This window comes from Leptonychotes weddellii, chromosome 9, assembly GCF_054177405.1.
Source record: "Leptonychotes weddellii isolate Sample4059 chromosome 9, ASM5417740v2, whole genome shotgun sequence".
Lineage (NCBI taxonomy): Eukaryota > Metazoa > Chordata > Mammalia > Carnivora > Phocidae > Leptonychotes > Leptonychotes weddellii.
Window position 1 is genome coordinate 2,200,049 of NC_138377.1, and position 26,608 is coordinate 2,226,656.

A 26,608-nucleotide genomic window follows, 5' to 3' on the forward strand; every position below is an offset into this window, starting at 1 on the left:
CGCCACCATTCCCTTCCCGCACGCTCTCCCCCTGCACGCCCTCCTTCACCTGGCAAGCCCTGAGCCTCACACCACCCCACTGAAGTGCCTGCCCACAAAGCTCTGGCCTGGCCCGGTGAGGTACACCTGCCTGAGGTCGGAGGCCATGTCTCTTCCCTTCTGGGGCTGCTGAGGAGCGCTGGCAGGATGCACACGCTGCTCCCTGCTTCTCGCTGAAGCGTCGGGCAAGCCGAGCTCTTTGCTTGCTCTCATCCAATAAAAGGGCAACTTTTTACCAAAGGATCACATGCATCCAAAAAAGCACACAAATCCTAAGCGTATAGCTCGATGGGTTTTCACAATCTGAGCACAGCCGTGTAATCGCACCCAGCTCTGAAAGCTAAACACGAGCCCGAGTGTGCACCCAGTTACTGCCCTCCTTGCTCTCCACATCCCGACACGGGACGTGAACCTCACTCCGACGGAGCAGGCAGCACGGAGGCTGCCTCTGAAACAGGTAACAGCCCTCCCCAGCAGCGGGAGGCCTGCCCACAGACAGCCCAGGGGAGGCCATGGGGAGAGGGCGGGACATAGACCAGGTCTCCAAGGACAGAGGAGCACAGGTGGTCCGAATAAAAGCACCCAGGAATGCCAGTAACTGTGCATTAGAAGACGAAGAGCAGGACATCCTTATGAAGCAGAGCATCTTGCAGCATTCTCCAGACTGGGTCCCGCGGAACACCAAGCCACCCCCACAGAGGTGCTCGTGCTGCCTGAGCTCTTGGACCAGCTGCCTCCTGAGCACCTCCATCGGGGGTCACGCAATCACTTGCTGGACAATGAGCACGTTCACTGCACCAGTGCTAGGCACTGGGGAAACCTCAAATGCAAACCAACCACACACCTGCCCCCAGGAGGTTCTATTCTATTGGGCGGGCTGGGCGAGGCGGAACACACCGATGCAGTAATGGAGGGGTGCTAGGAGAGCCTTGGGGCAGGAGGGGGGGCCGGGGGGGTTCCCTGACCTGGCCACCCCGGGAAGGCATGCTGGGCAGGCCCAGCGAGTGCAGAGCCCACAGACAGGTGCAGTTTTGGGAGCGGAAAGGAGGCCGGGTGGCTGGAGCCCAGTGACCTGAGACAGAGTGGGGAGAGGTCAGATGGCGTGAAGGCCACGGGCTGAGGGAGGAAGTGGACTTCATGCTGAGTGAGGTGAGAAGCCACTAGATGGTTCTGAAAACAGGAGTAACATGACATGAGTCTGGCTGTTGGGAGGACAGACCTCGGGGAGGCCCATTCCAGAATCCAGGCGAGAGGAGAGATGGCCCGGCCCAGGGGTGGTGGTGGACAGCCTCAGGGCAGGCCTGCAAGGTGTCGGCCATGTCATGCCGGGGCAGGGCTGCTGCTTATCTGAATCCTTCAGAGCAGTCGCAGGGAGCCCCCGGCACACTCGGGTTGATAAACATAAACGTGAGCACAGCGGCTGCTGAGTCAGAGCATGAAGACAGGGAGCGGCCTCTAGTGCAATAAACTGATGTCCTTTCCAAAAGAAGAAAACAAATGGTTGCAAAGTTGGCTGCTGGGAGGGTGGGCAGTGGAGACGGCAGGTCTGCCTACAGGGCTGGGTACGCCTCCCGGTCACGAGCGAGCACCTGAGGGCCGGCCAGGGCGGGGCTGGACGCGTCCTAGGGTCAGAAATCACTGGAGCTAAAAGCAAATGCCTTCCTCTTTCTCTGGAGCTGTCTAACAAGTGTCAGGGTCATTCCCAGTGGGAGACAGTGTGGGGTCCGGGGAGCAGGGACCCCCGGCGCTCACGTACCATGAGCACTAGCCTGTGGCTCACCCACGACAACGGTGCTTGTCACCCAATTCATTAGCCGCTTCCCTGGACCTTTGCCGGATTTATTTTATGAACTCAGATTTTTTTTTTTGGTAATTGTCACCTTTGGATTTGTTCTTTTGTTCGTGGACTACTGTTTTAATTTTTTAAATTGAAGTAGAATTACCACACAGTGCTGTATTAGTTTCAGGCGAGCAACACAGTGGCTCAACAACTCCATACATCCCCCAGGGCTCTGGCGGTTAAGTGGGGTCGCCACCTGTCACCAAACAACGTGACGGCAATGTGGCCGACTATATCCCCTGTGCTGTACTTTTCATCTCCGTGACTTATCTCATAAATGGAAGTTTGTGCCTCTTAATCCCCTTTACCTACGCCACCCATCCCTAAGGCTATTTCTTTGAAGAGCACCGAGGGAAGCATAGGAGTGCGTCCTCCTTGGGCCATCCTGTGAGGGGACCCGAGAGCTTCTGACTGAGCGTGGGGCCCTCAGGTTTACTGGCTGCGTGCCTGTGAGAGGGACTCACAGCGTCTTCCCGTCGGCACCGCAGAGTCTGGGGCTAAGTGAGCCTGAGCACGTCAAACCGAGCACACCAGAGGCTTCCGGACAGGGTGGGCATGACTCAGGGTCCCAGCAGCCTGCTGGTGAACAAAACAAACTCCCAACCACTGGGCCCTACGCTTCCACAGGCTCGTTAGAGAAACATGAAAAACAAAATAAATTGTAAAAAGTGATTTTCAGGATGCTTATTGTTAATACTTTGATTTATTTTTAGTTTTTTTCCTATGTGAAGCTCTTTATTTAAAAAAAAAATTCTGGCTTATGTCATTTTGTGTTCTGCTTTTGGCTCAGTTCACAATATACGGAGCCTTCCCCCCAGGCCACCACAGCTGTGATTCCAACAGTGGCTCTCCCCCCGTCACCCAGGGGGCTCTGGAAGACAGACCTGGGCCTTGCATCAGGTGCTCTCAGGAGGGCCCAGGCCTTGGCATTTGTGATGCAGTCATTCTGGGGCACAGTCATGAAAACATCTATAACCGATGAGATAATAACAAAGAAGTGGCAAGCAGGAAGGGCTGGACACTGGTATCAAGTGTGATTCAGAGGTTGGGAGGAATACAAAATGAGGTCACTAGCAGTTTCTGGAGACCTGAGTGGACAGGGAGTGGCCTGGGGCCTTGGGACCAGATTGCAAAGGGTTAAGAGTGAGCTGAGAACAAAGTGGGTGGGGGAGGCAGGGGAAGGGGTGGGGAGGCAGGGGAAAGGGCAGTGAAGCCTCCAGGAGGAGAGGGCTCAGGGCCTGCGCCCAATCCCACCTGGAGGAGTGGAGGGCTTCTTAGAGAGAGGCCTTGTCTCAGGAAGGGAGGAGACAGTGCTGAAGAGCCCTCAAGCACCCCGCCCCACCAGCCCCACGAGCTCCCACCAGTCTCTGGGACACTGGGGCCATGGCCCTGACAACATACTGTGTCTTAGTGACCTTTGTTTCCCGAATAACAACCAAATAGGCCCCAAGGAATGTTTGTTGAAGCGGAGACAAAGGAGGTTCTGGAAACTCACTGATTGGCTCTTGCCAGCCTCTCAGCCGGGCACTCAGCCACCTACCCATCCATCTACCTAACATCACCTATCATCACATACCTGTCTACCCCTCGTGCCTCCACCATGCACCTATCAACCACCAGCCCACCAACCCATCCAACAGAGCTTTACCCGAGCACCTGCCATGTGCCAGGCACGGTGCTAGGGATCAATTTTCTTGACTCCTGATATTAAAGTCTGGTGAGAAATACTTACTAACCAAACAGTCCCACAAAGAAACAGAAGACTGCAACAGGGAAGGCTAGAGAGTGAGGTGCTCTGAGAACGTATGTGCATCAGACCAAGGCCAGGAGGGCAGGAAGAGCATGTCAGGCGTAGTGAGGGCACAGGGAAGGAGCGAGCAAGGGACCTGGGGCCAGGTGGTAGGAGTGGGAAGGGCAGGGGCGGCACCCCTCCTTGTAAATTGCAGGAAGGTCCGCTGGGGCCCAGGGCTCTGAGGCTGAAGGTGATCAGAGAGGGAGAGGTTACAAGAGGTACCCGAGGGCAGAAGGTAAGAAACAAGACGAAACATACAAAAGGCTTCTCGGATGACTTGAGGGATCAGTGGATGGCACGGCACCCTGGCCTGTGTAAGAAAAGGGTTAAGCTGGAGCCCATATGGAAAAGACAGGTGCCCGCCTGGGGTGACAAGGCAGCAAAGAGTCCATAAATGTCACTCTCCCTCTGCCACCACTCTGAGAGCTCCCAAACACGGCCCAAGACACACGGTTTCCCAAATGGCGACTGGAGAAGTCCCGACAAGCTTACTCCCAGTGGAAAAGCAGGGCCAAATGCCGAGATGGGAGATGGGGGTGAACAGGGAGCAGGCTGTGAAGACGACGCATCATACACAGGCCATTTTCAAACTAGGAAGCTTGTTTTTGCTGAATCCAAGTCCTTCCAGAGGGAAGGTGAGTGAGAGCAGGTCCAGTGGTTCTTAAAACTTACAGTCCCAGGATTTGTGTGGGGAACTTATTAAAATGGCACATTCCTCATTATTCAGCCATAAAAAAAGAATTAAATCTTGTCATTTGTGGAAGGAGCTACAGGGCATTATGCTAAGTGAAATAAGTCAGTCAGAGAAAGAAAAATACCATATGATTTCACTCATGTGTGGAATTTAAGAAACAAAACAAATGAGCACAAGGGGAAAAAAAGAGAGAGAGAGACACACACCCAGAAACAGACTCTTAACTACAATAGAACAAACGGATGGTTGGGGGGGTGTAGAAGGGGGGAACCAGGGATGGGGATTAAGGAGCACACTTGTGATGAGCACCTGGTCATGTAGGGAATTGTTGAATCACTATATTGTACACCTGAAGCTAATATTACACTGTATGTTAACTAACTGGAACTTAAGTAAAAACCTTATTAATGAATGAATGAATGAATGAATGAATGAATGAACGAATGAACGAACAAACAAATGGCACATTCCTGGGCTTGGGTCAGCCTTTCTGCATCAGCCTTTGGGGCTAGGGTCCAGAAATGACCTTTTAAACAAGCATCTCAGGTAATTCTGTTCAGGTGATGTGTGAGTTACCCCCCTCCTTTTAAGAACGATTTTATTTATTTGAGCGAGCGTGAGCAGAGGAGCAGAGGGAGAGGGATAAGCAGACTGCGCTGAGCATGCAGCCCAATGTGGGGCTCCATCTCACGACCCTGAGATCATGACCTGAACCGAAATCAGGAGTCAGATGGTCAACCAACTGAGCCGCCCAGGTGCCCTTCTGTGGGTTACCTTTTGAGGAACAGTGCTCTGCACTTTTGTCAAGAAGTAGGCAAGACAATACTACCCGAAGCAATCTACAGATTTTAATGCAATCGCTATCAGAATTCCAGCTGTTAGGTCAGCAGAAATGGAAAGGTGAATCCTAAGATTCATATGGAATTGCAAGGCACCCCGAGCAGTCAATCTTGAAAAAGAAAAATCTGGAAGACTCACACTTCTGATTTCAAAACTATTATGAAGCTACAGTGCTCAAACAGTGTGGTACTGGCCGAAGGACAGACCTATAAATCAATGGAACACGAGTGAGAGTTCAGAAAAGAAATCCACAGAGTCAAGGGAGTGCCAAAATCGGTAAGATTGCCAAGATCATTCAGTGAGAAAAGAACAGTCTTTTCAACAAATGGTGCAGGCACAATTGGGCTGCACACATGTGAAAGAATGAGGTTGGATCCTTACCTCACACCATATACAAAATTATCTGGAAATGAATAAAAAATAAATGAGAGCACTAAATCTGGCAATGGTTTCTTAGATATGATACCAAAGGCATGAGCAACAAAAAAAGGAAAGATAAACTGGACTTCACCAAGATTAAAAACTTTTGTGCATCAAAGGACACCATAAACAAAGTGAAAAGACAGCCCACACAATGGGAGAAAATATTTGCAAGCCAATATCTGATAAGAGTCTAGTGTCCAAAATAAATAAAGAACTCTTACAACCAATAACAAAAACACAAACAACCTAATTAAAAAATATGCAAAGGACTTGAACAGTCATTTCTCTAAAGAAGACATACAAATGGGGATGCCTGGGTGGCTCAGCTGGTTAAGTGACTGCCTTCGGCTCAGGGCATGATTCTGGAGTCCCGGGATCGAGTCCCGCATCGGGCTCCCTGCTCAGTGGGGAGTCTGCTTCTCCCTCTGACCCTCCCCCTCTCATGCTCTCTGTCTCCCATTCTCTCTCAGATAAATAAATAAAATCTTTAAAAAAAAAAAACAAAAGACATACAAATGGCCAATGAGAACATGAAAAGATGATCGACGTCATTAATCATTAGGGATAATGCGAATCAAAACCATGCAATACCATTCCATACCCACTAGGATGACTAGAAAAAGGGAAATGGGAAATAATAAGCGGAGAGGATGTGGAGAAATGGGACCCTTCCTACCTGTTGGAAGGAATGTAAAGTGCTGCAGCCATTGTGAAAACAGGCAGTTTAACCTCAAAAGGTTAGACACAGAATGACCATATGACCCAGAAATCCCACTCCTAGATACATCCCAAAGAACTGGATCAGATGTTCAAACAACACCTACACGAATGTTCATAGCAACAGTCTTCACAACAGCCAGAAGGTGGAAGCAGCCCAAATGTCCGTCAGCTGTTGAGTGGATGGACGACACGTGGTCTGTCCACAGGGTGGGATATCATTCAGCGGAAGTACTGATAGGGAAACAACACGAACACACCTTGAAAACACGATGCTCCGTGAAAGAGGCCCATTGCAAAAGGCCACCTATCGTATCAGTCCCTTTACATGAAATGTCCAGAAGAGGAAGATCCATACAGAGAAAAAGCAGATTCATGGCTGCCAGGGGCCAGGGGAAGGGGGGCTGGGGAGTGGCTGCTACGTGCAGTGTTTCCTTGAAACCTGATGAACATGTTCTGGAACCAGACGGTGATGAAGGTTGCACGACATTATGAATGCGCTCAAAGTCACTGATGGTAACTTCTATGTTACGTGGACTTTACCATAGATTTTTTTTTAAAAAAAGGAAAACCTGACAAGCCTTGGTTTTCATGATGTACTACTATTTTGCAAAATGTTATCACTGGGGAGGCTGAGGAAATGGTACTCGGATCTCTATTATTTCTTACAAATGCATGTGAATCTGTAATTATCTCAATAAAAGTTTCAAAAAAAAAAGTAAGCAGCCTCAAATTTTGCCTTACTCACATTCAAAACTTCATAAAAATGAAAAAAAAAGAATGAAGGTTACAAATGTAAAATGGAGCAAATCAGGAATTTAAGATTTAAAAATCATTTGGAAATGCTGAAGAATTAATGTGTAGCTTTGGTGTCCTTCCAAAGACTGTGAGTGTGTGCCCCGCTCCTGCTTATTTTTGTGTCTTTCAGAGATGAGATTCAGGGCAGGCATGAGGAGAGAGCACATCCACTTTCTGGAAGTATCCGGTGATTTAATGGCACCCATCAACAGGCTCTGATATTGACAAGTCAAAGAGGCTGCTCACGGCGGAGGTTCCCTTGATCAAGACCTCATGGGGGAAAACCAGGCTACTATCCTGCGTTCTCAAATGATAAACACTCATTACTAATTATCAGCCATAAGACTGTATTTTATTTATTCCAAGCTGCCAGTATTACAGCATAAACCATTACTCTTTCCCATCAATCAGGAAATTCTACAGGCAGAACTTACTATGAGATCCTGACCAGAAATACAGTTCGAGTGAAGGAGTGAAGTTTTCCTGTGATGCAGCCCTCTGCCTGCCCGCCTGGGGCCGCCGGGGCCTGTCCTCAGGTCAAGGGCTTCATCTTAGTTGTCAAGTGCAAAGACGTGCTTCTCCCCTTAGATAACGTGAACTAGAAAAGGGACGGGGTCTGTGTTTCCTGGAATGAAGACAAGCTTGTTTTTGAGTTATATACGGGATTTGTTAGCTCTGACTCCAATGGTCTCATGTGGTGGACTCCCCCAGGAACTGGGGCTCCAGCCACTGGATTCCTTGCGGCAAGACTACGGTCCCAGGAGAAATGTTTCTGGTGACCACGTTAAGACTGTAGCCGAGAGTCCCCGCAGCCTGCTGCGCACACCTCTGCCAGTGGAAGCCGCCAGCAGGGGAAAGTGGGCAAACCAGAAGGCATCTACGCTCTCGCCCAGCGACACACTCCAGAGGCTGGTGGCTCTATCTGACTGAAAGCTTGAAAACCAGACACCAGTACGAATACGCCTGTATTTAAAGCACCAGCAGACTCCCCGAGCGAGTGGGGTCCGAGGGTCTGAGGCGTAGACCCTGCTGTCTTTTCTTCCCACTGAGCGTGTGATCCAGGGCGGATCCCCTCCCCCTCGGGCTCTGTGTCCTTGTTCTGAGGGTGAGTCAGATGGCCTGCCAGGCTCCTGACTCGGGGTTTTCGTGCTCTCACGCCGGGACGCAGCCGGTTCCGCCTGCTGTGCCGCATCCTCCGTCCTCGCTGCCCAGAGACCAAGAGGTCTTTGGTTGGAGGCCTGTGGCGCCCTGGCTCGGAGAGCCACCTCGGGGCTGCTGCGAACGGCATCCTGGGCAGTCTCATGGGGGCGGCTCTGCTGTGACTTGTTGAACACACTAGGCTGAAGTGTAAGATTTTATCTGAAGAATGAGCTCCATTGCTAAAAATGTCTGACAACTGCTGGCCCAGCCGAGTGAGGCTACCAGAGGCCGGTCCTGGGATTCTGCCCCTGCTTCTCTCCTCCGGCCAGTCGACGGCAAAGCCCGATGCCCTCTCCCCCGTCACTCCCGCACTGGCTCCAGCGATTTCCTACACCTCCGCATCTGGTCTGAAGCAGGACCTGGAATCCAGCGAGTTGCAGCATCTGCTGACAGCAGACAGATGTGCTAAACAGAGCGCTCAGAGGCCGCTTCCCTGGGCAGCTGTCACGTTCTTTCCCTCCCGAGTGGGGGCTGGCGAAGCCGATGGTGGCCACTCCTCCTGTCCACCGCTGGGGACCCTGCCACTGACACCAGCCCGACGCCTAGGCTGTGGTCTGCGTCGGGGCCCCAGTGCTGCAGTGACCCCGGAAGCCCGCACAAACCATCCAGCTGCACTGGCCCCTAGGTGTCTCTGACAGCTGACCTCACGGCAGCCGCTCAGACGCAGGCCCGCCACCGCGGTCCCTTCCGCCGGCTGCTGCACTGGCAGGCCCCGGGACTGGCCCTGAGGGAGTGATGCCTACAGGACGGGACCCCGTGGCTCTGCCCCTCTGTCTGGCATGCAGGCCCCTCCTGGTGCTCACAGTTGTCTGGGGCACACGCACATCAGGCTGGGACATGGGACAGGTCACACGCCATGCTGGAGATGGACGAGGGCACTGCTGCGGGCCCAGGCAGCCCACGGTACCTGGCGCTCCTTTATGGGGAATCACAGCCTTCCAGAACGAGGGGAAAGGCGGAGACTCAGCTATCCCGGAGAAAGGTACTATTTCTTAGCAACAGGGTTTGAGGAGGAGCGCTCAAACACAACTATTGCTCAAATGAGCTACAGGAAAATGGGCAGCATGGGGAAAAAAATAAAGGAAGTGGCAAAAAATTTAGTTTTCCTCAAACTGGGGTTTTTATGTCCAACAGCATCAGACACCATTTTGGGAGGTTTCCCATCTTCACTTCTAGGCTGCCCCGCTGAGTTCACCAAACCCTGGACGTGTAAAGGGAACCCCACCCACCCCTAACCACCACTCAGATTTCTGAGGGCCAAAGGAGCGTGGACGGGGGACGTGGGCATCCCCCGAGGGCTGGACCACGGAGTGTGGAGTTGAACTGGGTGCCTCCACCCAGATTCTCAGCACGAGGGTGTCAGAATCAGCTGTGGAGCTTTATTTTTTTTTATTTTTTATTTTTTTAAGGATTTTATTTATTCATTTGACAGAGAGAGACACAGCGAGAGAGGGAACACAAGCAGGGGGAGTGGGAGAGGGAGAAGCAGGCCTCACGTTGAGCAGGGAGCCCGAGGCGGGGCTCGATCCCAGGATCCTGGGATCATGACCTGAGCCGAAGGCAGACGCTTAACGACTGAGCCACCCAGGCGCCCCAACTGTGAAGCTTTAAATCCCATGGCCTCCTGGGCCGGGAAAGCAGAACGAACCGAACGCACACAACCATCTCACTCCCTTTGCAACACACAGTGAGAACAAGAGCTCAAACAGGCTCAAACCTCCTCTGCACTGGGAGAACGAGAGGGCCAGGCAGCCACCTGACTGGGGAAGTGGGAAGGCGTGGGGGAGCAGGAAAGGCCCTAGTGGGGCCGGAAGGCCGAGGGAGTCCAGCAAAACAGCCCAGCGAGCCACCACACAGGGAGCCCCAGGCAAAGCTCCTCCCAGCAGTGTGCGCCACTCTCAGAACCAAGACTGCCAACATCCAAGGCTAGCCTCTGCCACACAGAAGACGAGACAGATGCAGAGAACAGGCAACTCCAGGGCATGGAGACCACACAGAAGAAGAAACTTCAGAAACATCCTCGGGGAGACAAAAGGAAGTTTGACAGCGGGAAACAGCAACAGGGACTTCCAGGACTAAAAACAGGCCCACAAAATCATCCAACGGAGGGACTGCGGGACGAAGCTGAGAGTGTCTTTTAGAAAGTAGGACAAAAGCATAAGAAGAGAAAACAGGAAAGGGAAGAACAGCGGAGGCCGGTTTAGTAAGTCCCCAGTACAGAAGCAGGAATCCCCGAGAGAGCAAGTGGAGAAAGGAGGGTAGAGGCAGGAAGCAGATCGCCAACAGGGTAGGAGGATACCAACTCCAGGCTATAAGGCCTATCAGCACAGAGGCTAAAATAGGTCCTCCCTGAGGCGCGTCACTGTCTGTTCTGGGAACACTGGGAACAGATCTTGTAAACTTCCAGAGAGAAAAGCAGGTTGGATATCAAGGATCAAGGATCAGAATGGCTCAGACTTCTCAACAGCAATGCTGGACACCAGGAGATGATAGAGAAAACCCTTCGAAATTCTAAAGTAAAACAACTCCCAACCCAGACTGCTCTACCCAGCCAAGGCCAAGGGCAAATGTAGGCAAAAGACTTTCAAGTTACTTATCATGAGCTGTTCTCAGGAACCAACTGGAGGACAGAGCTCACCAAAACGAAGAGGAAGACATAGGATCCAGGACAGAGGGGACTCAACATGGGGTGGGGGTGGGGGGCAAAGGGTAATCCGAGGTAGACTGGGTGACCAGGCCAGACGAGGGCCAGCCAAAGCCTCCAGGAGAGATCTCTCCAAGAGGATGAACTGGATGGAACCAGATGTGCCCAAGTGTATGGAGAGGAAATGGAGACAACTGGCATGGGGTTGAATATGTAAAACCACACAGAAAACTAGATGGAAGAACAAGACAATTATCCAATCGAGGGAAAGGAGAGTGGTACAGACAGGAAAATGTAGTGTAGGTTGTTACCCCCTGGCTCAGCTGTGAGGAGCATGTTCCCCACCCTCGCACCATGGACGAGAGTAAGGGGCGCTGTGGCAGGCAGGCAGGGGTACAGGATGATGAATTGCTCTGCATCCTTCTCTCCCAGCAGGGAGTCATCAGAAAACACTTAGAGCTAGAAGGATTGAGAAATCGCTCCCTAAGCCATCATTCAGGGATATGAAGCTAAAGGCAAGTAGCTCCCCAGAGAGGGGAAAACAGGTGGGGAGGGTTTCTTGTAGCTGCTTCTAGCTGACGTTAACCTCTGTACTTATGTGTGTGACTTGGATTAAAACCAACCAACCGAGGCGTCGGAGCCCCACTCCAGACCTGTTGAGTTTATCTCCAGGACAGGGACCCACGCCAAGACCTCTGAAAACATGCCTCACGTCGGCCTCACGTGGATCTGATTCTTCACTCTACTGGTTAGGAAATGAAGGGCCGGGCAGTTTGGGCAACTTTCTCAAGGTCACTTGGTCTCATGGAAAAATAGGAGTATTAGTTCAGGTTCTTTTGATGTCAAGTAATAGGCTCTTCCTCTGGTGAGGACAGTCCTGGTTGGTGGGGCCACAGCTGCCTCCCAGAGCACCGCACCCTATCCCCAAGAGCGGAGGCCCCTGCAGGCGGCCAAGGAGAAGGCCACATGCCTGCTTCCTGCCGGGTCTGTCCATGGTCCTTTGTGCAAGACCAGCTGGGAGGGATGCCTCCCGCAGCACTGCTGGCTCAGCAGGACCTGAGTGGGGCCACGAGAGGGCCAGCAGGCACACGCAGGGGGCACTGGACCAGTCCCCGAGAGAAGTTTCCAGGGCTCGCTGCAAAACTTCCTCATTCAGCTCCTGCCCGGATCTGGGCCAGAGGACATCTCGAGTCTTCTCTTCACACAATACGTTCTCTAAACCCTACGGTCCCAGTTCTCATTTGGGTGCTACTAGTATTTAGTGCTGAGGGGCACGAGAAACTAAGGCCTCCCAGTGCTCAGGACCCCAGCCACCAAATGTCCTGTCCAAAGCCCCAAGGGGCAGCATTTTTCCCTACTCAGAAACACCAGGCCAAACCCAGGACTCGCTGGTCACTGGAAATGCCCGCATCTGCAGGACCCAGTTCAAAGACCACACGGGCCACAGAAGCCAGGGTTGGCCACCCGGGGCGATCGGTGTGTCTTTCATGGTTGAGATCATAACCCTACCACACCCTCTTCTTTGGGTCAATGATTGGAGACAGCTTCATGCATTTCTGTTCCCTCTGCAACCCCCAACACAATGTACTGCGGGCTATCCTCCTCCCTGACATTTCACTGCTTGATACAGGTTTTCAACAGCTCACAGAGGTACAACTAACATACACAAAATGTACACATTTAATGTGTACAACTTGGTAAGTTTTGACATACATATGCACTCAAGAAACCATCCCCATGTTGCTCGTCTGTAAACCCTCCCAACCACCCACTGATCCCCAAGCTACCACTGCTCTCTGTAACCACAGATCAGTCAGCATTCTCTACAGTTTATATAACTTAATCATATAATACGTATGCCTTTCTGTCCGGCTTCTTCACTCAACATAATTATTTCATCAAATTTGGAAACCTTTTGGCCATATTTCTTCAAGTCACCCCCACTCCTCTTTCTCCTCAGGAAGCAACTGCATTTGAACTAGGCCCTGTGAGGCTGTCCCATGCTCACTGATGCTCTGAGTTTCTTCCAGTCTTTTTTCTCTCTGTTCTAGTTTGGATGGCTTCACTGCTGCATCTTTGAGTATACCCTGATCTTTTCTCCTGCAATGTCTACACACTCACCAATCTCATTCAGAGTATTTTCCATTTCAGACATTGTAATTTTTATCCCTGGAAGTGTGACCTAGGTCTTTTTTATAGATCCCCATTTTCTACTTAATGTGTGCAATCTTTCCCCCAGTATCTAGAACGTAAAGGGTAAAGTTACAACAACTGTTTTAATGCCCTATGAATTTTATCATCTGGATCATTTCTGGGTCAGCTTCTGTTGATGGATTTACCTCCCTTCACTGTAGGTGATATTCTCCTGTTTCTGTTTGCCTCGTGAGTCCTGATCAGATGTAAGACAATGTGAATTTTACCTTGTTGGTGCTGGATACTTTCATAATTTATAAATATTCTAGAGCTTTGTTCTGGGATGCCACTAAGTTACTTGGAAACAGTCTGATCCTTCCAGGTCTTGCTTTTAAGCTCTGGTCACCAGTATTAAAGTTGCATTCAGTATAGGGCTGATTGTGCCCCATCATGAGGCCAAACGCTCTCGTATGACCCAATTACGGATGGATAGGACTTAGGAGGCTTCCTACTCTGGATGGTGAGATCAGGAACTACTCCTGGCTCTGCCTGAGCTCCCGGGCATGCTCCCTCTAATGCTTCCAGGTGGTTCTCTGGCCCTGGTTGGTTCCTCAGCTGAAGCCCTGTGGGGCTCTGCAGCTCTGCAGTCCCTGCCTCAAGGTCCTGCCTCCTGGGCCTCCCACATGCCAGAGCCACGCCCTCAACTCAAGGAGCAGGCTGGGCTCTGCCAGCCCCTACCTGGGGTCTCCCTCCCTGTGCAACAGCTTGGCAACCATGGGGTTCTCATTTGTTTCCTATTTCTCAGGGGTCACTGTCCTTCATTGTCTGACATCCAAAGTCTTGAAAACCACTGTTTCACACAATTTGTCTGGCATTTTAGTTACTTCAGGCAGGAGGGTAAATCTGGCTCCTGTTACTCTGTATTGGCTGGAAGCAGAAGTTTATTTAACTGGTCTAAAGCTTCAGATTTCATGTCCAAGTGATGATCCCTACTGTATATGGACTGTGTCCACTGTGTACATGGATTGTGCAAGGTATCTTATCTATGTATCACGTATTTTAACTTAAGAGAGGGCTACTTACAAATGTCAGCTATCAGTCTCGCTAGAAGAAGAGCATTTGAAAGACAACATTCTAGAGCTTATCCAGGATTCACAGATGTCAGAGCACGCGCCAAGCAGCAGGTAACTCAGAGAGTGTGAGCACGTATGTGGAAGGACACTGAGAGAGGCTGGAACAAAATGGGGATTTCAGAGGGAGGCAACATTACTCATTACTGTGCCCAAATCCATCGGGTTTCCCGAGTCCCCACTCTTGGAGGTAAGTATTTCCTCCACACAGACAAAAAGTATTTTTGAAGGAGTATTTTAGGTTTTTTTACTCTCCTGACTCTGCTGGAAAGTAAAGGAGGTGAATTAACATTTACTATGCGTTTTCTTTGTGCCGGTTACTTTATACACATTATCGAATACCTGCCTGCCCCCGCCCAAGCTTTATTACGACAATTTTGCATCATACAAAAAACATGAAAGAATTCTACCGGAAACACCCATACACTCACTACCAATAACACTTTACTGTGCATGCCTATTCGTGTATCCACCTGTCTGTCTATCCACCCAGCAGTCCATCTTGCTTCTGCAAGTGTCTCAAAGAGAGCTGCAGACATCAGCAGAGTCTCTCCTAAATCCTTCAACATGCAAATCATCAACTATGGTCAGTATTAGTTCACAGTTCTCTCTTGAGAACTGTTTACATACAGTAAGTGTATGGACCATAGGCACGCCATTCCATCAGTGTTGACAACTGTCATCCCCGGGGAAGTAGCCTCAAGCCCCTGCCAGTCATCCCCGCCCCCGCCCCCCGCCGCCCCCATGTCCCCCAGGCAACCATGGGTGTGATTTCTGCCATCAAGATCCATTCAGTTTGACCTGTTCCAGAATCTCCTGTAACTGGAGCCACACAGGAGCCACACAACCTGTAGCTGTCGTGGGCCTGCTGCCGCCTCTGTTAAGCAGTCAAAGGCCAGCTCCAAAGCCACTAGGGCCACCCCTCCACTGGGAACAACTGTCCTTATCAACACTCCCCACCAGGACATGATCTTTTTTTTGGTAAAGATTTATTTATTTACTATTTGAGAGAGAGAGGGAGAGAGAAAGCATGAGCAGGAGGGGCAGACGGAGAGGGAGAGAGAATCCCAAGCAGACTCGCCGCTGAGCAGGGAGCCCGATGCGGGGCTCGATCCCACGACCCTGAGAGCATGACCTGAGCCGAAACCAAGAGTCAGACGCTTAGCCCACTGCGCCACCCAGGCGCCCCTCACCAGGACATGATTTTAAACGGCTTTTCAAAGTACATCCTTAATTATTTATAACAACTGCCACTGTCACCATTTGCTAAGTGGACTCTCCACAAGGCGGGTGCTGCACCTGCTTCACTCACCACACACAGCCTCGCTGCACCAGCAGAAGAGTCAGTTCACACTGCTATCGTGACAACAAACAGCTTTGGGAACATATTTGATTATTTCCTAAGATTGAGTCTTATTTAGATTATTCAGAGTTATGAACTACTTATTCTATAAGTAGTATAAGTCCATTGCCAGATTTTCAGAAAACAAAGGTAAACAAAAGGAAGAAAAAAATCAGCCACAATAGCACCTTCCGGACGTGACTTATCATTCGCTGTGTATCTTTACAGAGTTTTCAGTGTATACATCATTTTTTTTAAACTAAAATAGTATCATTTTTTTTTTAAAGATTTATTTATTCATCTGAGAGAGCGAGAATGAGAGAGAGCACATGAGAGGGGGGGAGGGTCAGAGGCAGAAGCAGACTCCCCGCTGAGCAGGGAGCCCGATGCGGGACTCGATCCCGGGACTCCAGGATCATGACCTGAGCCGAAGGCAGTTGCTTAACCAACTGAGCCACCCAGGTGCCCTAAAATAGTATCATTAAACATGTTTTGTAACTGACATTTTTACTCCACAATGTGCTGTGAGCATTTCTCCATGGGAATAAAAACTCTTCTGTGGAGTAATGTGGCAGAGTTATGGTGGAGTTCCCTGAATAAACACATCACAGTTTAACTCAGCTCCTTCATAGCAAATCCTAGTAACATCCCTCCTACAGAGCAGAGACCTCCTAGACACTAAACATGTAACTAGCAATGACTTTTTCGGTCTCTTATTAAAAACAGGGACTCTCAAATGGGATTCTGTCTGCTGCTCTGGCATGTAAAGCTCTGTGTGTGTCCCTGTCCCAGAGGACGATACCCCCCACTGCCCCAGGGGGACGAGCTATGTTGGGAAGGTCCAATGAGGAACGAGGCTGACTTGCTGCACAGTGCTGTGCATTTGCACGAGAGGGATCTAGCCCATGGCCTCCCCAGTGAGGCGACAGGGATCTGGTTTCATTATCCCCAAGGCCTACTAACACTTTTATTTCAGGAGAGAACACTAGTCATCAATCAGAACACCCCAAAATTCTTAGAAGTAGGTGCTCGGCTGTACCCACAGAGCTTGGCTTTGGGCTGTGGGTGCCCCCTCCTTCCACTGTCCGTCCCCCGCTGAGAGTGACCTGTGCTAGGACGGTGGGTGTCACGAGAGGGTGCAACGAGGGAGAGTGTCATCAGGGCTGCTCAGCTGTGCCTTCAGTGAGGGGTAAGGACAGTGAAATCTCCTTGGACTGCTCTCTGCTCTGCTGTCCTGAAATGACTTTCATCTTGATGAATCGACAGAAGGCTCAGTTCAGGCGGGGTCTCCTCTAATGCTAACCCTTCTCTAACGAAAGCTTTCCTGCTGTTAAGTGTGAACTTTTCCAAAGATCTCGATGCGCAAAGTTACAGATCCCTACTGGCAGGTCTGGGGGCATGGCATTCTTACAAGTATTATCTATTATCATGCTTATATACTTATTTTATTGTTTTGTTGTTCATACAGCTAAAAATACCAAAGCACCTGAATGTAGATAATTTTTTAAATACTAGTTTGGCCATTTGCCAGACACAGCTATCATCCAGGCAGAGTAAATGAGCCCTGGAGAACCCATGAGCAGTCCACACAGAAGGGTGGGCCGCAGCCTCACTCCATGGGAGGCACAGCACCAGGGGTCAGGAAAGAGCAGTCTGTTCAGGACACAGAGAGGGGACAGGAGGTGGAGGGGAGTGAGCGGGCAGGTAAAGAAGCCCCGTCTGAAAGGAGAAGTGGGGCCAAACTGGGGCGGGCGCACCCAGACACTTCTCTTCTTTTCCTGGGGCCCTCGGTGCCCACAGTCAGGTGAGAGGTCACCTCATCGACTGAGCTTGCTTTCGCACTACCTCTAACATGGACAGAACATTCTCTCACTAAAGCAAAAATGCCCAAAAAAATCCTAAACACAACTATAAATATCTTCTCCAAACCCTTCCGTATGTTTGTAAGTCTGAAAACTGAGTCATTTGTTTTGAGTACTTTGTGAAAACTTCACCCCAAAACTACTACACGGGGGAGGTTTTCACTAGGCATGAGAACAGGAAACAGAAACGGAGTCGGCGCTGCTAACTGTGAAGGATTTCTGGTGCTTCGCTCCGTTGTGCCCGTTAGCATCTATGACCCGCCTCCCTCTGTGTCCACTGCGAACACATCCTACATGCTGGCCAGGAAGCCCAAGTTGAAGAATGAATAAAAAATACAGTGGGAAGAGGTCAATCATGATCGCAACATGGAAACCCCGTTTAAACTCTAATGCTCGGATCCAACCACACAGTCCTGATTTTCTAAACCCTTCCGGTGAAGCGTCATCTCCCCACTGCCACACTCATCTTGTCAGGCCCTCTGCAACTGAGTGGTGGGTCCTAGCTGCCCAGGAGAGGCAGGCCCCGCCGACTATCAGAGTGCGGTGGGCCTGGGGCCCGGTCTCGGCTTGCTCACTCACTAGGGCTGTGGTTCTGCCCAGTCACTTGCCTGCCCCCAGTCACATGCTTCCTGTGCCAAGTGGGGAGAGCCACTCCTGACTCCTACGTCCTGTGGTAAATTCAGGACTACGGCAGCTCAGGCTGGTATAAAAGCCTGGGCAAATGTAAAGTCTGACTTTTTTCCCACAGGAACCAATTTGAAAAGCATTTTCTATCTTCAAATTCCACAGAAAGTGAATGTCTTCTCCAGTGCACTAAAAGCTAACTGAGTCTGAAAACGTGGCTCCGTTCAGGGGAACTCCTTGGAATAGTTAGTGTTTAACAGCCCATTTAGCAATCATTACTTTATTCAGAGCACAGCTGAGGCCCTTTCATGTGAATTTGCTCTATTTGGCCATTTTCCTGGGCAAAGCTGTTAATCGCTACAGTCAATAGAGCACTCCAAGTAAAGCTCTCTCTCCCCAATTTGAGCTCCGCTTCCTGGAGGCTATTCTAGAAGCTAAATAGAGAAAGCAAGAGCAATTTGTAGGTTCACAGAGTCTCTGATGTAACCCTATGGCTGAGCCATAACTCAGCCAGGTGCCCGAGTGGCCCATGGCCGCAGACAGGGGCCCAAGCGAGGCAAGGCTAGCTGGAGCCCACACTGGTAGCAGCTTGCTGTCTGGCACCTCCCCCCCCGCCCCCCCGGGTCTCCCACATCCGGGCCTTCAGCTTGATGGGCAAAGGCTGAGGCCAGGCACCAGCCCACTCCAGCCCTCTGACACCACACGCCCTGCAGACCTCACTCTCACTCTCAGCAGCCCTCCACTGATGCTGGCATGGCCCTGTGCTGGGACTCTGCACACCTTTCCAGCCACTCTAGGTCTTCTACAGCATGTGATAATGTGACAAATACTGTTGGGAACTCTCAGAGCAACGTTACTAGCAAGCAGAACACTGTGCACAACAAGTTGTGGAAGAACAAGGATTACAGTGAAAACGGATGCACTCAGGAATAGAAAAACAATAGAGAAAAATCAACAAAACCAAAAGACATTTTTTGAAAACATTAACAAAATTGACAACTTTTAGCTCTACTGACTAAGGAAAAAAGAGGGAAAGCTCAAACAACTAAAATCGTAAACAAAAGAGGGAACATAACTATCAACCTCATAGACATAAAAAGGATTATAAGGTGATACTATGAACTGGATGCCAATAAATTAGGTAATATCGATGAAATGAACAAATTGCTAGAAAGACAAACTACTCAAATTGAATCAAGAAGAAATAGAAAATTCTAAGTGGACCTATAATAAGTGAAGAGACTGAATCAGTAATCAAAACACATCTCACAAAGAAAAGCCCAGGCTTACACTGAGGAATTGTAAAAATGCTTAAAGAATAATTAACACCAATCCTTCAGAAACTCTTCCAAAAAACAGGAGGAAGAAACACTTCTCGACTCATCCTACGAGGCCAGCATTATCCTGAGAGCAAAACCAGACAAACACACGACAAGAAAAGAAAACCAAAGACCAATCTCTCTCATGGACACAGAAATCCATGACAAAATACTGGCAGGCCAAATCTAGGACCATATATATAAAAGATTATATAGCACGACCAAGTAGGATTTATCCCAGAAACAAAAGGTGGTTCAGCATACAAAAGTCAATCAATACAACACTTCATATTAATAAAGGAAAAAAGCCCACAGGATCATCTCAGTAGACGTAGAAAAAGCACTTGACATAATCCAACATCTTTCATGGAAAAAAAAAACATTCAACAAACTAGGAATAGAAAGGAGCTTTTTTTTTTTTTTTTTAAAGATTTTATTTCTTTATTTGAGAGAGAGACACAGTGAGAGAGGGAACACAAGCAAGGGGAGTGGGAGAGGGAGAAGCAGGCTTCCCGCGGAGCAGGGAGCCCGATGCGGGGCTCGATCCCAGGACCCTGGGATCATGACCTGAGCCGAAGGCAGATGCTTAACGACTGAGCCACCCAGGCGCCCCGAAAGGAGCTTCTTCAGTCTGAAAAGGGCATCTATAAAAAATGCACAGCTAATATCATTATTTAATGGTGAAAGAATGAATGTTTTCCCCCTAAGATCAGGAACAAAATGAGCATGTCTGTTCTTGCCACTTCTTAACACCGTACAGGAGGCTCCAGCCAGGGTAATTAAATAAGAAAGAGAAGTAAAAGGCATCCAGATAGGAAAGGAAGAAGTAAAATTATCTCTATTTGTAGATAACATGATTTTGTATATAAGAAATCCTAAGGAATCCACAAAAAAGTTATTAGAAGAAATAAATAAGTTTAGCAAGTTTTCCAGATCAATACACAGAAACTTATCCTAGCAATGAACAAACTGAAATGGAATTGAGAAGACAATTCCGTTCACAATAGCATCAAAAAGAATAAATGACTTAGAAGTACATTTAACAAAAGTAGTTAAAAAAAAAACAAAACAAAACACATACTCTGAAAACCACACAACTGCCTAAAGAAATTAAAGAAGATCTAAATAAGTGCAAAGATAGCTCATGTTCATGGATTGGAAGATTTACTTCTATGAAGATGGCAAGACTTCCCTCAAGTGATCTACAGATTCACACAATTCCTATAAAAATCCCAGTGGGCATTTTTTTGCAGAAATTGACAAACTGATCCTAAAATTCATACGGATATGCAAAGGACCCAGAGTAGCCAAAACAATCTTAAAAAAGGAAAATCACTTCCTGATTTTGAAATTTGTAACAAAGCTGAATAATCAGGACAATGGGGTACTGGCATAATGATAGACATACAGATCACGGAAATAGAACTAAAGTAAAAAATCCTTAATTTATGATTCATTGATTCTGACAGCCCTCGAAGACAATGTAATGGGAAAAAAATAGTCTTTTTAATAAATGGTGCTGGTATAATTGGATATCCATGTGTAAAAGAATGAATTTGGACACCTACCTTACACCATATACAAAAATTAACTGAAAATAAATCAAACATTTAAATATAAGGGCTAGGGGGCACCTGGGTGGCTCAGTCAATTAAGCGTCTGCCTTCAGCTCAGGCCATGATCCCAGGGTTCTGGGATTGAGTCCTATATTGGGCTCCCTGCTCAGCAGGGAGTCTGCTTCTCCCTCTACCTCTCTTCCTCCCCCCTGCTCGTGTGCTCTCTCTCTCTCACTCAAATAAATAAAATCTTAAAAAAAAATACATATAAGGGCTAGAACTGTAAGACTTCTAAAAAAAAACACAGCTGCAAATCTTCATGACCTTGGATTAGGCAACAGTTGTGCATACGTCATCAAAGGCATATGTAAAGCGTATATCTGATAAGGGTCTAGTATCTAGAATACCTAAAGAACTCTTATAACTCAGTAATTAAAAGACAAGGGGCGCTTGGGTGGCTCAGTTGTTAAGCGTCTGCCTTCGGCTCAGGTCATGGTCCCAGGGTCCTGGGATCGAGCCCCGCAGCGGGCTCCCTGCTCCACGGGAAGCCTGCTTCTCTCTCTTCTGCTCCCCGTGCTTGTGTTCCCTCTCTCGCTGTGTCTCTCTCTGTCAAATAAATTAATAAAATTTTTTTAAAAAAATAATTAAAAGACAAACAGCCCAGTTGAAAAATGGATACATAGTTCTCCAAAGAAGATATACAAATAACCAATAAGCACATGAAAAGATCTTCAACATCATTAGTCATTAGGGAAATGCAAGTCAAAACCATGAGATACCATTTTTACACCTATCAGGATGGCTAGAATAAAAACATCGGGCAAGAAAAATTTTTGGTGAGGATGTGGAGAAACTAGAACCCTCATACATTACTGGTGAGATGTAAAATGATGCAGCCACTGTGGAAAACCATTCGTTTATTCGTTTGATTTTATTTTTAAGTAATCTCTACACCCAATGTGGGGCTCAAACCCACAACCCCAAGATCCAGAGTCATGTGCCCCATCAGCTGAGCCAGCCAGCTGCCTCGGGTCCTTAAACATTTAAAACATACATTCACCATCTGACCCTGCAATTCCCTTTAAAGGTATATGCCCAGTAGAACTGAAAACGTAACTCCACACAAATACTCATCCACAAATGTTCACAGCAGCCCACACATGGGTACAAACCGAATGTCCATCACCTGATGAACGGATAAGCAAAATGTCCATCAACACGATGGAATATTCTTCAATCATAAAAAGGAACAAAGTACTGATATGCTACAACATGCTATGGGACTTCCTTTTTTTTTTTTTTTTAATTTATTTATTTGACAGAGAGAGAGCACAAGTAGGCAGAGCAGCAGGCAGAGAGAAAGGGAGAAGCAGGCTCCCCGCGGAGCAGGGAGCCCGATGCGGGGCTCGATCCCAGGACCTGGGACCATGACCTGAGCTGAAGGCAGACGCTTAACCGACTGAGCCACCCAGGCGCCCCCCCCATGCTATGGTACTTCTAACGGTGACGCTAAGTGAAAGACGGCAGACAAAGATAGCCACGTACTGTACTATTCCATTTATATAAAACAGGCAAATCCAGGAACAGGCAAAGGCATAAACCGAGAAAGGATATGAATGGCTGAGGGAATTGGAGGTTCCAGGAGAAAAGGGAGTAACTACTAATGAGTATGGGTTTTCTTTTTGGGGTGATGAGAAAGTTCTGGAACTGGACAGTAGTGATTGTTGCTCAACTTTGTGACTATACTAAAAACCCCTGAACTATACACTATGAAAAAGGTGAATTAGAACTCTTTTTTTGTTTTTTGTTTTCCAGGCTCCCCGCTGAGCAAGGAGCCCAATGTGGGACTCGATCCCAGGACCCTGGGATCGTGACCTGAGATGAAGGCAGACGCTTCACCCACTGAGCTCCCCAGGCATCCCACAATTTTTTGGTTTTTTTTTAAGTAGGCTCTATGCCTAGTGTGGAGCCCAACATGGGACTTGAACTCACGACTCGGAGCTCAAGAGTCAGACACTTCACCGACTGAGCCACCCAGGTACCCCTGAATGATAACTTTTTTTTTTTTTTTTTTATTTATTCGACAGAGAGAGACAGTGAGAGAGGGAACACAAGCAGGGGGAGTGGGGGAGGGAGAAGCAGGCTTCCCGCCGAGCGGGGAACCCGATGCGGGGCTCAATCCCAGGACCCCGGGATCATGACCTGAGCTGAAGGCAGTCGCTTAACGACTGAGCCACCCAGGCGCCCTGAATTATAACTCTTAAAAGAATTAATATAAAGCTCTTAGAAAAAAAAAAGGAATGTGTTAGCAATGACGTATCAAAGGGTTCAGGTAACAAGAAGGTGCCTTGCATAAAAAGCATTTCAGAATGATAATGACACTAGCCACCCACTGGCCTGTCTCTCATCACCATGACCCAGCAGTGCGCAGCAATGCCAGTGACCACAGGCTCCCCTCTGCCGGGTGGCCTGCTCCCGCAGTGCTGTTCTTAGTGCACCGCTGTACGCAGAGAAGGGAGCGTGCATCCTAGTTCGGTACGTGTGACCTCGAGTTTGCACCGTGCTTTCTGATCCACGAGATGCCGTCCCTGACATTATTCTACTCACTCTTCCCTCAGTCCCATGAGCGAGGAAGACCTACCAGTGAGGACACAGCCTCTCTGGGGCCATGACCGCTAACTGGCGGCCTGCAAGAACTCTGACCTGACCCCGGGTTCCACTGTAGGGCCTCCCAGCACACGGCCCATGTCTGATGGGAGAACTGGCCCTGCGCCTTGCTCCTCGATTTCTGTTGCCCCATCCCTGGGGGTTCACGATGTCCAAAATGTCGATGATCATGAACACAGGCATTTACTCAAATGCTTGATTTACTGCCTGTCTCCATTCAAGCATTTGTTTGTTTGCCCTGCTGCCGCCTCTGCAGATGGCAACTTCGTTGTTTTTTTTTTTAGGATTTTATTTATTTTTTTAAAGATTTTATTTGACAGAGAGAGACACAGCAAGAGAGGGAACACAAGCAGGGGGTAGTGGGAGAAGGAGAAGCAGGCTTCCTGCGGAGTAGGGAGCCCGATGTGGGGCTCGATCCCAGGACCCTGGGATCATGACCTGAGCCGAAGGCAGCTGCTTAACGACTGAGCCACCCAGGAGCCCCAGATTTTATTTATTTGAGAGAGAGAGTGAGCCTGAGCATTAGCAGGGGAAGGGCCAGAGGCAGAGGGAGAAGCAGACTCCCCGCTGAGCAGGGAGCCCTACTTGGGTGGGGCTCAATCCCAGGACCCTGAGATCATGAGCTGAACCGAAGGCAGACGCTTAACCAACTGAGGCACCCAGGCGCCCCGGCAACTTTGTTTTTTCCAACAAAGTCACAAAGTAGGGGCTAGCAGGAGTTGGAGCAGATAACTCTCATGAAATCACAGCGTCCTAATTATAAATTTTAACAGAAATATACCTAGTATAGCAACCAGGCCGATTAGATCTTTAAGGGTAATTAAATAGTGCCCTAAAATCAGGCTTCTGCTTCTGATATGAATGGTGGAACGGTCAAGAGAAGAAGAAAAACATTTAGAATACATGGTAAACTGAAATAAGGCAGGGGTGGGGGAGGGGACAGGGTGGAGGGGATGGGAAACAGAATTTCAACCAACCAGGAAAGACATTGACAAAATGCTGATAACAGATTGTCTCCATGACAAGATTTTAAGTGACTTTTAATTTCTTTGCTATACTTTTGGGTACTGTTTGATTTTAATTTTATTTATTTATTTATTTTTAAGTAAGCTCTATGCCCAGCATGGGGCTTGAACTCACGACCCCGAGATCAAGAGCTGTATGCTCCACCGACTAAGCCAGCCAGGTGACCCTGATTTTATTTTTTTAAAAAACAATGTTCGTTTTGTAAAAAGTTAAAAATTTTGAGAGGAAAAAAAACCTTAAGTGCTGAGATCATCTTTAACGATGCGTTCAGTTGAAATTCCACGACTGGGATGCCAATGAGTGAGCACATGCTGGGGGCGTACCCTGTTCCCTGGACATACGCCTCTGCCCCCACTTGCCGGGAGGCCTACACAAGCGGGTGCGGCCCCGTCTCCAGGAACCACGTTCTGACAGCTTGTCTCATGGAGGAGCAGCTTGCTATCAGTTCAGTTTTGCTTACCTGGACAGGTGGCTCAATCATTATCCAGGCTGGAAGCATCAGACTGGGATTGAGAGGCTGGGTTCCCACTCGGAAGTAAACTCCACCCCTGGAATCACAGGCCCAGATGTGCTGATTTCCACATGCCAAGCTTGTCAGTTTTACAGCTCCTGTAGACAAATAAAGGAAAAGTCCACACACTAATTACTTTTGTAAAATGACGAATCCTTCATTTAATCTATGGACTTTGGTTTTATCCTTCAAAGGAAGAGGGTGAGGCTGCACTTGCGGTCGCCCCTGTTGTCTGAGGGTAGCACAGGTAAGGGGGGTTGGCGAGGCCTCTGGCTGCCCCGCCACCTGCCAGGCGCCACGCGGAGGCTCGCCTGCCCCACAGGCGAAGCAGTCAGGATGCTGTCAGCACGGGGCCCCGAGCCAAGAAACACAGGGTTAGTATCTGTGTGGGCCTCATCTTAGCTTCACCACGTAAGCGCATACCACCAGCAAATTCTGCCTCTGGGGAGAGGAACTCCTCTTTATCGGGAATCCTGATCCTGAGAATTCGTATGAAGTAGCTACATCTCCTAGAATCTTCATGTTTCTGTTCACATTTCTCCTGGTTGATTAAACCAATTTTAAAAGAAAAGGAAATGGGAGGAGGCTTTAAGGAGAAATTACACTTGATTAATAGTCTACCTGGCAGAGCAGCTGCTGTGGGACAGGGAGCAGCTAAGTCTGACAGCCTCACTTCAAGCCCTGCACCAGTGACGCGAGGTGACTTACTAGCTCAGGTCACACTCGAAGTCGTCGGGACTCAGACACGAAGACTTGCCCCAGGTCCCAGGGCGAGGATGATGCTAAGCCAGGAGGCAAAGGTCTGAACCCAGGCCAGCCTGACTCCTCCACACCAGCCATCTGCCCTCTGGGACGCCAGTGAATGCAGAGATTGGATGTTCCGTTCAGTCAGTTTTGACAGATGAATAACCCAGGGAACCAACGTCCTGTCAAGTTACAGAACATTTTCATCACTCCGGGAAGTTCCCCTGGGCCCCTCTGTGTCAATCCCCTTGGTTCCGAGGCACCCACTTTTCTGATTTCTATCAGCATGGGTCAGTTTAGTCTGGTCTAGAGGTCCACATAAACAATCACAGGCAGGCTCTCTCCGGGCTGTGTCTCTGTCGCTCCATGGAACGTGTGCAGGATTCGTCCCCAGTGTCACTTCTTTATGTTGTGAGCATTACTCCACTGCACGCCAATACCGCAGTTTACCCAGCCCCCTGGCAATGGACATCTGGGCCGTGTCCACTTCCTGCCTTTAGGAGTAAAGCTGCTACAGTCACTCCTATAGAAGACTTTTTTGTGAGCATGTGTTGTTTTTCTCGAATGGTACCTAGGAATGAAGTGCAGGGCCACAGGGTGGGCGTACACTTGCCATCCTGCACACCCACCAGCTGTGCATGCCGCTGCCCACATGCTGCTACCCTTACCAGCACCTGGTCTTGCCCCCTTTTTCACATCGGCCATTC

At 49.0% G+C, this 26,608-nt stretch overlaps 1 protein-coding gene across 6 annotated transcripts in view; it reads right to left on the minus strand.

Moving 5' to 3' along the window:
• Window positions 1-26,608, minus strand: part of TECPR2 (tectonin beta-propeller repeat containing 2) — a 102,882-nt gene that overhangs the window by 7,361 nt on the left and 68,913 nt on the right. For 5 of the 6 annotated variants that reach the window (XM_081829874.1, XM_081829875.1, XM_081829876.1 and 2 more), the window contains one exon: window positions 25,107-25,255. In XM_081829874.1, the coding sequence (XP_081686000.1) occupies window positions 25,107-25,255 (149 nt within the window). Of the gene's footprint in view, window positions 1-4,290; window positions 8,727-25,106; window positions 25,256-26,608 lie in introns of those variants that run through there. The other variant, XM_081829878.1, reaches the window with a different exon arrangement.